Source organism: Tetranychus urticae, chromosome 1, assembly GCF_039701765.1.
Source record: "Tetranychus urticae isolate SD_2017Ah chromosome 1, NJAU_TeUrti_SD_1.0, whole genome shotgun sequence".
NCBI lineage: Eukaryota > Metazoa > Arthropoda > Arachnida > Trombidiformes > Tetranychidae > Tetranychus > Tetranychus urticae.
In genome coordinates this window covers 9,135,288-9,148,013 of record NC_142958.1, presented here as the reverse complement: position 1 = coordinate 9,148,013, position 12,726 = coordinate 9,135,288, and the positions used below count along the sequence as shown (strand labels likewise).

Sequence of the window (12,726 nt, the reverse complement as noted above, 5' to 3'; positions counted from 1 at the left end):
CATTAAGATTGGATACTTTTTTTGTGTTGCTGATGGACAAGATAATTAGTGGCAATAATAATGGTAATAATAGTGATTACGAGTCTAATTAGAATGGTCAGATGATATGAAATGTGACGAGATAAACTTTACTGTCAGCTTTAATTTTGTGTGTCACTTTTCATGGGAATAAGTGATCTAAATGAGAGGCCAACCAATGCGATAAGGAACTGCAACAATAACAACCTTTTGCGACCATTCGTTTTAGTTCAAGTGTTGATACGAATTATCGGAAACTGTAAACTGGGCTCGAAAAATCGTCCGACCGAAGTATCTTGTAGGTAATAATAATGATGATTATGATGGGGATGATGATTGTGATGAAAGGAAGAGAAAAGTTGACACACAAATAATCTCACTTTCAGTTTCTTTTTTTGGTAAATCTCTTCTTCTGTTGATTGCAATGTAACGTTAATGGTAACTGTTGTTGCGGTTCACCGAGCCGAGTCCAGTGCTACGGGAAAGGTCCGATTGATTGTTTTATATCAATCATCAACACTCTCGTGAGAGTCTACAGAGGATGAAGAAGGAGATGGAAGAGGAGAAGGATGAAGAAGGAGTCAAACTGGTTGATGTTGATGTTGGATGGTTTACCTTGTCTGTGACAAAAACATAGAGACAACAATATACCCAAACCTGAACTTCCGTTTGAAAAATATCTCAAAATTTATCTTCTCTTGCTTTTTGCCATCTTCATTGTCTTCCTCATTTTGCTTCTTAAATCTTCTTTACTTTCAGTTTTCTCAGTCTAACCTAGCAATCAGTTAAAGTTATATCCTGAAAGGAAACAGAAACCAAGCAATGTTACCAAAGATGAAAACAAGATTACCTTGGAAGGTAAAATTCTTAAGACTCTTCTTCCCTTTTGGCCTGAGTGGTGATACAGATGATACTTGATATACTAATGATGAGAAGATGAAGAGAAGTGAAAGGAAGAGTGAAAAGGAAATGTAATTGCACTTGGACAATCCATGATAACTTTACTTTTTTGTTCAACTTTTCCCAATTTTTTTACTAAAATTTTCATCCATTTTTACCTTATTCATCTTCATCAGCATTTGATTGTACAATAATTATCATGTATAATGAGATTAATTTAATGTTTGAAAGATTCGTCTTGGATCATCGAATTCAATCGATATCTTTTCTTCATGATTATACTTATTATTTTTGGGATAATTCATTGAAACTTTAAGGTCAAACATGAAAGTGAAAGCGACTCGACGAGAGAAAAAAACTGGCCTAAATTGTTCTCTTGCAGAAACTGTTCAATCGATTGATCAACTTTTCCTTTTCATTTCGAGATGAACTTAGAGATGAAAAGAAGAAGGAGAAACAATCTTTCAATCTCAAAATTAAAATGTTTTCTATCCAATCCTTAACATTGAGTAAACACTGATTAAGAACTTTTCTCCGCTTTTCTCATTTCATCATTCAGCCTCAATAAGAGTGAGAAAACATGAGAAAAGATTATTCAGTAAAAGTGTGAAAATCATTTGAAACTCAACATCACTTCCAGTGGAAGATGAAAGTTTTGGGTTGCGATTCATGGTGAAGATGAAAACAAAAGCAAAATGTTGTGCGTTTTCAAACTATCAAAACCTAACCTTAAAATTGTTGCCTTAATCGTTCAATATCGTTAAACAAAAAAGGAACATCCAACAAAAAAAAAGAATTTCTGATTTACTAATTTCTCTTGTTTACTCTTTTCACAGTTATTCATTGAAATACTTAAGGATATCCTTCCAGGGAAAGAATTGCTTCTGGTTTTCAATGAAGTTCTTCTGATTACAGAAAATAATTCAACCAAGGATTCAGACAAAAATGAAGGTAAGAAGTTAATTATAGTTGCAATTGTAATTATAAACCATTTCAAACTGAACAAAGCTCATCTCATGTGTTTGGATAAACCATTTAGCATGTAATTAAGAAGCAAAACTGTTTTTCCAGGTTTCAAAGTTTTCTTATAAAAATTGACTTCAACATCATTTGGTGAAACTCAATTTTCTAGGCAATCGCCAAATGAATTAGCATTCATTGTTGACCTGAATAATTAGCGATTAGTTGATGCGGTTGGCCTGGTAACGAAACGGTCCACAAAATTGTTGAACAGCGAAAAGCAAAAAGATATCATTTTCATCTCGTTTTTTTTCGTAATTTTTAATATTCTTTTGGCTTTTCGAACTTTTTGCTCGCATTCTTTTTCATATCCGAAAAGTCAAAAATAATCATTTATTGGCAAGGTTATCATTCATCAGAATATCTCTCTTTAGGTTAAAGCAAATAATAATAGAGTTGACAGTTGACAATGTTAGGTGAGTTAAAAGTGGCAGGTTAATTGTTAGAGGATATCATAACTCGGTCATGGTGATCAATTGAGAGATTGAATGGAAGAAGAAGGAGAGCAAAAATGGTTCAATTTAAGGTGAACATTTCAATTGTGACCAAGAGTGGAACAAAAAATGTTCAACTTTAAATTGTAATTAGTCAAGAATCCAGCAATCAATTGTGATAATTAGAAGGCAAAAGGTGAAAGAAGACAAAGTGAAGAGAAAAAGAGAAAAAGAGAAAGTTTGAAGGAAGAGAAAAAAAGATTGGCAAAAAACGGTAAACTGATTGGAGAAAAAAATGAACTGTAAATTCACGATCACCGGAATCACAATTGGAGGGCAATTGGCAATTAAAGTTTGTTATTATTGTAACAATTAACGTGCGACATCGCACAATCATAAGTGAATATAATGCAATTATCAATAGAAACTAGTTTGAGTCGAGAGAAGAGAAGAAGAAAAAAAAATGTTAAAGAAAAGGTAAAAACGTAATGAATGTGTAACGAACAAAGGAAGTACTAAAAGGAAGAAAAGGTTTTCCAACGAACGATATCGGTTTTATCTTCTCTTTCTTTTCTTTCCCTCTTTGAGCACACAATTGGTTAATAATGAAATGTGACTCTTTTTTGGAACCAGATTTTTTGGTAACTCAGGTTTAACCCACAATAAACTCACCAAAAATACCAGCTCAAGTACAAGTGAAGAAGTAAAGTTTAGAGATAAACTGAAACACGGTGAACTGTAAATTGATTGTTTACTGTTGCCAGTAGAGAAAAAGAAAAATATGATTATGATTAAGATTATTATCGTTATGCTAATGATAATTCATTAAGCAATTACAATCCCATGGATGGTTGAGTACGACTTTGATTGTCAATTGGTGTGTTTACTGGTTGTTGATGCTGCCTTTGACTTACTGACTGACTGACTGACTCTCAACAGCTCACCGGAGGGAATCACTTACAGGACAAAAAGTTGACTCCACAAACGTTCCAATTTCCGTTTTTCCAATTGATCCAAGTCCAATGTATTCATTTAAAATCAACAATTAACTTGAAAGTAAACAAAAATGTAAACACAAACTGATCAACAATCCGTTGTCATTGGTTTAGTGACATTGGTGTTTAAGTGTAACACGGTTTTTACCCGAAGGTTACAAACCAAGCTTTAGACTTTTTTTTTGTTTTGTTTTTTTTCTTACTTTTTGCTTGTTCGTTGTCATTCTTGTCGACTGTTGTTCAGTCATCATTATTACCATTAAACACATAACAATTGTCAGCAGCTGTTTAGGGTTACATGTGAACCATTTTGATGGTTGATTCGATGAGGAAACTGAATGACAATTCTTGACATAAGTTCCGTTGGCGATGTTGCTAATAATAACAATCAGTTGAGAGTTTTGATAGCGGGTGGCGATGAGGAGTTTAAGGATGAGAAGGAGGATGATGAGGTTACTGGTGTATTGGTTTCGCTTGGTTAATTCCTGAGGTCTTACCTTTTCGGGATTTACTTGGGTTTACAGGGTGAAAGGTGAGAGAAAAAGAGAGAGAGAAAAAAGGAAGGAAAAGAAAACCAAGAGATCACCTTGATTGTTGCTAATTTATATTGCATGTTGATGATGATGATGATGATGACAAAGTCTGCCTTTGCTGTGGGAGAATCAAGTTTCCTGTCTCTTGGCGTCTTTACAGTTAAACCTGGTAACAATTATTGTTATTGTTATCATTTGATGATAATAAACGGATCCATGGAGATGAAACAAAAATCAACTCTAGCTAATTCGGGATGTTGATTTGACACCGGTTTTTATCTTCTTACCTTTGACCAAGTCTCTTTACTCACTCACTCATATGTACAATTTCACATCATCATTAGGATGATAATATATCCTTTAAGATGATCATCATTATGATGGTTGTGATGAGAGAAACAATTATGTTATCCGTAATTGTAAAGGTAATCATAATAGTAATTAGCTTTTTCCTCTCTTTATTATCAAAACCAATATATTACTTGAAACTGCATTTTCCCATTAAGACTACAGTCCTTTACGCGTGCCAAAAGTACAATATTGTTGTTTCCTCTTGTCGCCATCTTCATCTTTTCATCTGCATCTTACCTTCATCAATGTCTTTTTTTTCATCATTGTAACTGTCGTTTTACCTTTTGGCCTTTTGCATCTGTTTGTTGCCTCAATGAATACCTCAATTAAAGAAACCTTTATGACCTTTGAAATGTCAACGATTAATTAATTTACCTTTACCCTTGATTGTAAACCATTCAAACCTTTAATTGTAAACTTGAAAAGACTATTCAGTTTTTTTGTGTGTATTAAAGTTTCAACCAATTATCGATTACTTTGCAAATCTTTTCAACCTTTTTTTTTGGTTGAGAAAAGTTCATTTTTCAACTTTTCGCCGTCCAAACTATGAATGAGCTTGACCATTGATTTCAATTTTTGCTCAATTAATTTTCATTTTTCTTTCTTTCAGGTTTACCTTTCTTTAATCTGTTTGGATTAGGAAGTTCAATTAATCAACACCAACTTCTCGCTGCAATTGCCGCTAATCTTGCTTTCTCCAATTTACCAGCAACAAGGTAAGATTTAATAAGCAAATTAAAAGATTTGATTGAAAGGTTGGACAAAAATAGTCAATGTCAATGAAAAAAAGATGAACCAAAGATTATACGTGAATGAAGTGAATCTTTTCTCGTTATTTTTTTGTGTAAAATGTCTAATGATGAACTGTCAATTTTTGATCATTTTGATGGTTTATAATGATGATATGAGATGAGTTTTCATCTCAAGTGTCGTTAACCCGTTTTCAGGCCAACAACAGGTTACTTGTTCAAGTGCCGATGGTTTGGGTTAATAAGTGAAAGGGAAAACTGTGCGATGATTATGTGGATCATTATTGAAGGAGAAGAAAGAAGAAGAAGAAGAATGATGATTTTGATGGTGATAAGATGATGAAGGGATAGGAAATAAGTGTAAATGAGCTTAAAGTAAAAGAAAGTGAAATGATGTTTAAGATGAGCTGTGAGATGAGGTAAAATGGGAGTGAAAATTGGAATCGGATAGACAAAAATAGTGAAAGATTGATAAGAAAGCAAAAAAGTTGCCTTTTTAAAGTATCAAGATGAATAAAGATGAAAATGAAACTGAAAATATGATGAGAATGAGATGCTCGGCCGATCCTGAGCTCATCAGAGCAGATTGTTAAAGTTATTGGAGCGATTGGTTAAAGCAAAATTAACTTGAAAGAAATAAGAAGATGGTAAAGACGAGAAAAGATGATGATGATGAGAAGGGAGAGTTAACCGTTATATTACAATTTAAAGTGAACATTGGAGAGAGAGAGAGAAAGTTAATCATAATTAAACAGTAAACAACAATAATCAGTTCTTTTGCTATTCCAATCAGACCGAGAACAATTATATTCACACATGACAAGATTCCCTCTCACTTTTCCCATTCCTCAACATTATCTTCATCATGATAATCAGAATGAACAGCAAAACTGAATCATTTTTATTCTTTTTTTTCACTTTTCCTCTTTTTTTTCATCATTCTCATGATAGCATATATTGATTACAATTATAACCAACATTAACTGTCAACAAGTTGACAATCAGTCAACTTGCCTGTTTAGATTAACTATTATTATTGCTATTATTAACAAAAATAATAACAAATGATGATGATCATGTTTCGCTCTTCCAAACCTTTTTTTTTCTTCTTCTTCTTCAAAATTCTCTTCCTTTTCTCGAATCTGAATAATGGACAAATCTAAATCAATGAAACAATTGGGCAAAACTGACGAGGTTTTTACATTGTGATAAGTGATTGCAACCATTTGCCTTAAGCTGAGTAAGATTCATAAAACTTTCTCATGATGATGTTATTAATGTTGAAGAAGCCAAAACCTTGCTGTAAGGCAGATAAATTGAATAACTTGTCTCAATTAAATACCAGTTAATGTTGATTGTCAATAGTATTGAAAACACCCAAATATTTGTCTCAACTTTTCTTCCTTTTCATTATTCCATTCATCATTTATCGACTTTTTGATTAACATCAATCCCGATCAAATGATGGTATCAATAACGGAACTTGGCACAACCAAATTAACCAGATCAATCATATTCAACTTTAACCAATTTACCTTTAACAATATTTTTTTCATCTTTGCCTTTTTAACCAGAAAAACAAAACAAAACAAAACAAAATCATTTACAAATGTTTAATATTTTTAATATCATTCAACAGTTAATTGACTTAAATTGATTGGAAGGACAAATGTGCTTTAAACTGATTTAGATGGCATTTGATTGCTGTTTATGTCACCGAGTTTTCGGTTTACAATTTAGTTTATAAAAGGTTAGGTTAAAAGTTAGGTTAAAACCATTGATCCGGATAAAGTGTTGCTACTTGGTTATTCACTGATTTTCAGTGTAATCATTGTAATAAAGCAAAAAAGACATTAAAATCAAGAGTTCACTTTCTAATTGTTTCGCTGATTAATTTGTCTCTTTGCGAACCATTTTCACTGAATGTCACTATTGACGGTAAAAAAGTGTTGTTTCAACGTTAAAGGGACAAATTGCATTCTTCAATTTACAAGGTTGACATTTTACAATAAACTGGTTAAAAGTTATTAATAATTAGTTCGATTAGCCTTTTCAAGTTTAGGTTAAAAGTTGACTCTAGAAGTGCAATTGAAATGTTTCATTTTGATTGTCTTTACATTAAACATGTGTTTAACCATTTAACCCAAAATCAATCATCACGTTTAATCATAAAGATGAAGCAAAGTTGAGCACTTTTTTTTTCTGCTCAACTTATCGCCATTCAAGATGATCATTTAGGATGTTAACTGATCGGTTGACAAGAAGAAGAAGCAAAAAATGGATTCATGTTTTAAAGCAATTACTTGGTGACAAAAATATACTCATTGAATCGTCATTAACCAGTGACTATCACAATCATCTCAATCATCGTCATTAACATGATTATAATCATTGGTTGACAATTAGAGGAAAACTTTTCTTTGATTAATTTTGGATCAACATTTTTCGCCCAACAATTCTCAAGCCTTACCAATCCATTGAAGAGAGAGAGAGATATTGGTTTAATTTGTCAACATGCAAAATGAAAATTGTGATAATAAAAATTGTTGCAAAAAGTTTCAATAATTAACTTTATGCAAAACACAATTTAAGCACAATTTACTCGTAATTGTTTTCTTTACGTTTTTCCGTCTCTCTTTACTATTCACATCCTTCACCATCTTCATCGTCATCCTCATCAACTTCACCTTCCACTTCGATATCACCTCAACCCTCCTTCCCTCTCTCACTCGATCCTCTCCTCGATCATCAGCCCACCCATTTGATTCGCTTCTCAATTTTACTCCCAATCATTTTTCGTCTTCTCTCTCTTCTCTCTCTTCTCTCTTCAACTTTCTCTTTCGTGAGTACGCAAAATACGTGTCCGAGCGTGCGTTTCAACAAGTAGCTACTTAATCATCATCTTTCTCGTTTCACTTTCTTTAAGAAAAAGAATAACAAAAAAACACTTTCTCCCTCGAACGGCATTTCACTTTCTCTCTTTTTCTCTCTCTTTCCATTAGTGCGTTATCATCATCATTCTCGATCTCTTTCACTCTCTTTTTGTTACTGTACTTAGTACGATCTGTTCCTGCCTTTCTCTCTCTCTTATCATCTTCTGTCTCCTTCTTCATCCAGAGGAAGCTCTCAATGCATTTGTTTTACTTTCATCCGATTTGAGCTTCGAGCAACTAACGTAACGGCCTTGTCTTTACGGCGGCCACCAAATAGTAAATAACGATCAACTGTAAACACTTTTCACTTTCAACTTGAACACCAATTTGCTTTTTACCCAAAAAGAGTTTCCCTTTTTTTCGCCATTTCTTACACTTTTATTTTTGTCAACTTTCAACTTTGAAAACTTTTTTCATTTCAATCGTATTTTCACACAAATTGTCTTCAAGTTGAATTGATTAGACAATGTGACTTGTGATTTATTATTTGTTCATCTTTTACCATTGTTCATGGATTTTCTCAATCAAATTTTCTTTCCTCACCAATCAATATCTAACTAATTGTCGACTTTTTTGTCTTCTTCTCTGTGATTAACTAGATCGGTTGATCATCGTTCTTCTGGAGCATCATTTTCGGAAGATTCAGTTGAAAATTTATCATCTTCTTCTGCTCTCGACAGCAGTTCATGTGGAGCTAAACACAGTGAATTAGGTGGGATCCATACTTGTAACCAGTGCGGTAAAGGTTATGGTAACAAGTCAAACTTAATCCGTCATCAAGCCTCACATGATGAGAATCGTCGTTATCTGTGTGAATCGTGTAAAAAGGGCTTCACTGATCCGTCCAACCTTCAACGGCATATAAGATCACAACACATTGGTGCTCGATCACACGCTTGTCCAGCCTGTGGTAAAACTTTTGCAACTTCATCGGGACTCAAGCAACACACTCATATTCACAGTTCATTTAAACCCTTTCGATGTGAAGTATGTTCAAAATCGTACACGCAATTTTCCAACTTGTGTCGGCATAGACGTATGCAAGCCAATTGTCGATCACAAATAAAGTGTACAAAGTGTGGTCAGGCCTTTTCAACGGTAACTGCACTCTCCAAGCACAAAAAGTTTTGTGAAGGTGAAGGTTGTGAAGAAGCTGGTGAAGAGTTTGAAGACGAAGAGGATAACAATAAGCAAGGTGCTAATCCAATCAATAATAACAATAAGAATAATTTAGTTAAAAGTTTATCATCATCGGCATTCTCATCGGCATCATCCACATCATCATCGACATCATCTTCCTCGTCATCATCATCATCAACAACTACAACAACATCAAAAACAATGGAAACTTTATCAACAGTAAAACGTGAATCTTCACCCAAACAAGGTTCAATTTGTCCAGAATCCAATGGTTATCTTAAATTTCCGTCAATTGCTGAAGCAATCAGATGTGAAGTGCCTTTCGATCTCTCTAAAAGCACAAGTCCAACTCCAAGTAGCAACAATGAAAATGCTAACTGTAATAACATTGAGTTGAGAAAAGGTTTAAATAATAAAAGTGAACCAATTAACAATAATAATAAAAGTTGCAAGTCAATCTCATCATTGTCCAATCTAAGGATACCAATTGGTGAACAGTCAGATGTTCAAATGAACAGTCAAAGGGAAAGTGGTCAATCTGGTCGTGAAGAGCCGTTGGATTTGAGAATAATCAAGAAACGAGGTTCAATTCGTTTGGCTCAGTTGGAGATTGATGAGGAAGATTCAAACATTGATACAGATGAAACTGAAAGCAATGCAAGTTTATACCAAAATTCATCTCAAGTCAATGGCAACAAAAATAGTCCAACCTGTAATTTACGAGATTCATCATCACAAAATGGTTCAGCAACAATTAATCATCATTATCCAAATAAAAATGAATCAAACAGAGTAAACAATAATCACACAAATAGTACTAACAATAGTAATAATAATCAACAAAATCATCATCATTCTAATCATCATGTTAACCATCAACAGCAACAACAGCAACAACGTCAAAATGTCCAAGCAAATCAGGAGAATCTTGAAAATTATCGTTCAACAGGAGAAATTAAAATTGACGAGTCACCTTCACCAATAGGATTTTTACCTCATCTCAATGGTTCAAATGAAATGAACAGCAATAGTTTTACTCGTCCATTATCACCCAATACCGGTGGACGAAGTCACTTTCCACTCTCATATCCACGACCTTTTCATCCATTGCTTCTCGAGTCAATGTATCGCCTTCAAGCAGAAAATTTATCCGCTGTTGCTAAACCACTACCTCTATCGACACCCGCATTTCCCTCATTGTTTCCCGATTCAACTCGATTCTTACCTTCTTACCCATCTCGTTATCAACCACCTTTACTTAATCCTCTTTTGGGTTCACCTTTATCGGCCACCTTTAATGATCTAATGAGACATCATATGCAAAACAAGTTGACTTCAAGTCCAACATCTGGATCAAGTGGTGAAAGGTCCAAACTGTCAAACAATTCAAGTTCAAATGGTAAAGGAGATAAAGATCATCATCATCACCATCATCATCATCATTCACACCGAGATCACACCAGAGACAGGGAGAAGGATAAGGATAAGGAAAGGGTAAACAGTGATGCCGTTCATGAAGATGGAAACACTGTTCTTAATGAGTTAATGTCTTCGTCTTTGAGTGAATCCAATCAACTGAGCACACCTCCTTCAATCAAATCAAAGGAACGCTATACTTGTAAATATTGTGGTAAAAACTTTCCTCGATCAGCCAATTTAACGCGACATGTTCGCACTCACACAGGTGAACAGCCATACAAATGCAAATACTGTGAAAGATCCTTTTCAATATCGTCTAACCTTCAACGGCATGTAAGAAACATTCACAACAAAGAGAAACCCTTTAAATGTCCTTTGTGTGATCGATGTTTTGGACAACAAACCAACTTGGATCGTCATCTAAAGAAACACGAATCTGATGGTCCAAACATTTTGGATGATCGATCACCTCGTAGCTCGTATGGCGATGCAACACCAAACCATCATTACTCACCTTTGACCAATGATTATGATAAAGAAGGGCATTTCAATGAAATACGATCATTTATGGGTAAAGTGACTGATTTGAGTAAACCTTTGCTTCATGGCATTGAATTGGGCAACCTGACAAGTGGTTCAATGGCTCGAGACTTTACTTCTCATGCAAATCTAAATAGTTTAGTTGCTCTTGAGCACAATAAGCGGGAATTGTATTCGCCCATGAATGGTACCAATGATGAGATTGGCGGTGATGAGACTGCCAATGAAGATGACTTCTCTGATCAAGAAGATGCAATTAAAGTTAAAAAGTCTAGACTCAATTCAGATTCCTCTCTAAATGATATGGATGATGATATTGGATCGACTGTTGATTCAGAAGGAGATCGATCTGATTCCGAGACTCCGTCAATTCTTTCAAACAATTTAACCAAAAGAACTTCAAATTCATCATTAAATATCAATTCCAACAACAAAGCAAGTCGAGGTAATTCAAATAGTCCATCACCCATTCGTCCAGTTCGCAATGACATTCGATCAGTAGTTGCCTGTTTGTCCAAAAAGGCTGAAGCAAAGTTAAAAATGAATGGACAAGAAAATGGTAAATCAATTGACTGTTCATCACCAGCAACAACCAAAAGTTAATTTTCACTTTAATCTAATAACGCCTGTTGATCAACTCACAATCAAGTCATGTACAAAACAATCAAATTGTAAACTCACTTCTTTTGTAATAACTTTATCCTCTTCACTCTCAAATTGCAATTCAATTAATTTAAAATGTAAATTGTCTATCGACTAATTCAAGTCAAACAAGATCTCAGTTTGGGTTTGTTGATGTAATTACAAATTATTACAGACAATTGTCATCGGTTAAGAGTTGGAATCCGCTTGAAGACCACTTTGATGACCACGGATGAAAATTGGACATTTTCAGTTTATTCATTGAAACATTCATCATCGTCACCTCATCTTCAAACAACTGCACAAGATTATTAATTATAGCTGATGAGTTTACAATTTATCCAAAGAAGCAAAATATTTAAACGAAAAACACTTTTCTTTGTATTCTTTTCCTTGTTTCATTATCAAACCAAATTCATTGCTCTTTAATTTATAACCTGACTTTCATCATTCTCATCATCACCATGAAACATGTTTTTTATCATGAAACGGAAAATTCCATAATTCAATATAATATACGTTCTTCCATCTTAACTGTTCAATTGGTCAACATGAACATGAGCGAAACCATTAATTGTTGCGTTTACCATTTTAAGGATTAACTTGAATATTCCAATCAATCTTTTCCATTATTTAAATATGAATTGTGTGACATTTTCATGCTTTATTCTGATTCTGATTGGCTGAATTTATGGTGAAAAATCATATCAAAAAATGGATTTCCAAACTAAACTTATTGAAACCAAATGAAAAGCAATCATCATTATTCAACTAAATCAAGTTTCCATGTCTTGTTATTTCTTATCCTTAAAACCATCATCATGTGTAATCCTTAATTATATTATCAATTTATTATTATTATTATAACTATTATATTAACAATTATATTATCTATTAATTATGAAGCATTGCTTGTCATCTTTGTTTTTATTACCATAAACCAACAAAAGAGTCTCTTCAATAAGCTTATATAAATGTATAAATAAAATGATAAAAGTTGAGACAAAACTATCATTTTTTATTCCTTGATATTATTGTATTCAGTTTCACAG

The 12,726-nt window shown here is 33.6% G+C and overlaps 1 protein-coding gene across 1 annotated transcript in view; it reads left to right on the top strand.

Moving 5' to 3' along the window:
- Positions 1 to 12,103, top strand: part of LOC107365407 (uncharacterized) — a 40,005-nt gene extending 27,902 nt beyond the window's left edge. Inside the window, exons 4-6 of the mRNA XM_015932894.3 lie at positions 1,755 to 1,869; positions 4,862 to 4,967; positions 8,533 to 12,103. Of these exons, the coding sequence (XP_015788380.2) occupies positions 1,755 to 1,869; positions 4,862 to 4,967; positions 8,533 to 11,635 (3,324 nt within the window). The 3' untranslated portion in view covers positions 11,636 to 12,103. The remainder of the gene's footprint in view (positions 1 to 1,754; positions 1,870 to 4,861; positions 4,968 to 8,532) is intronic.
- Positions 12,104 to 12,726: the final 623 nt, after the last annotated feature.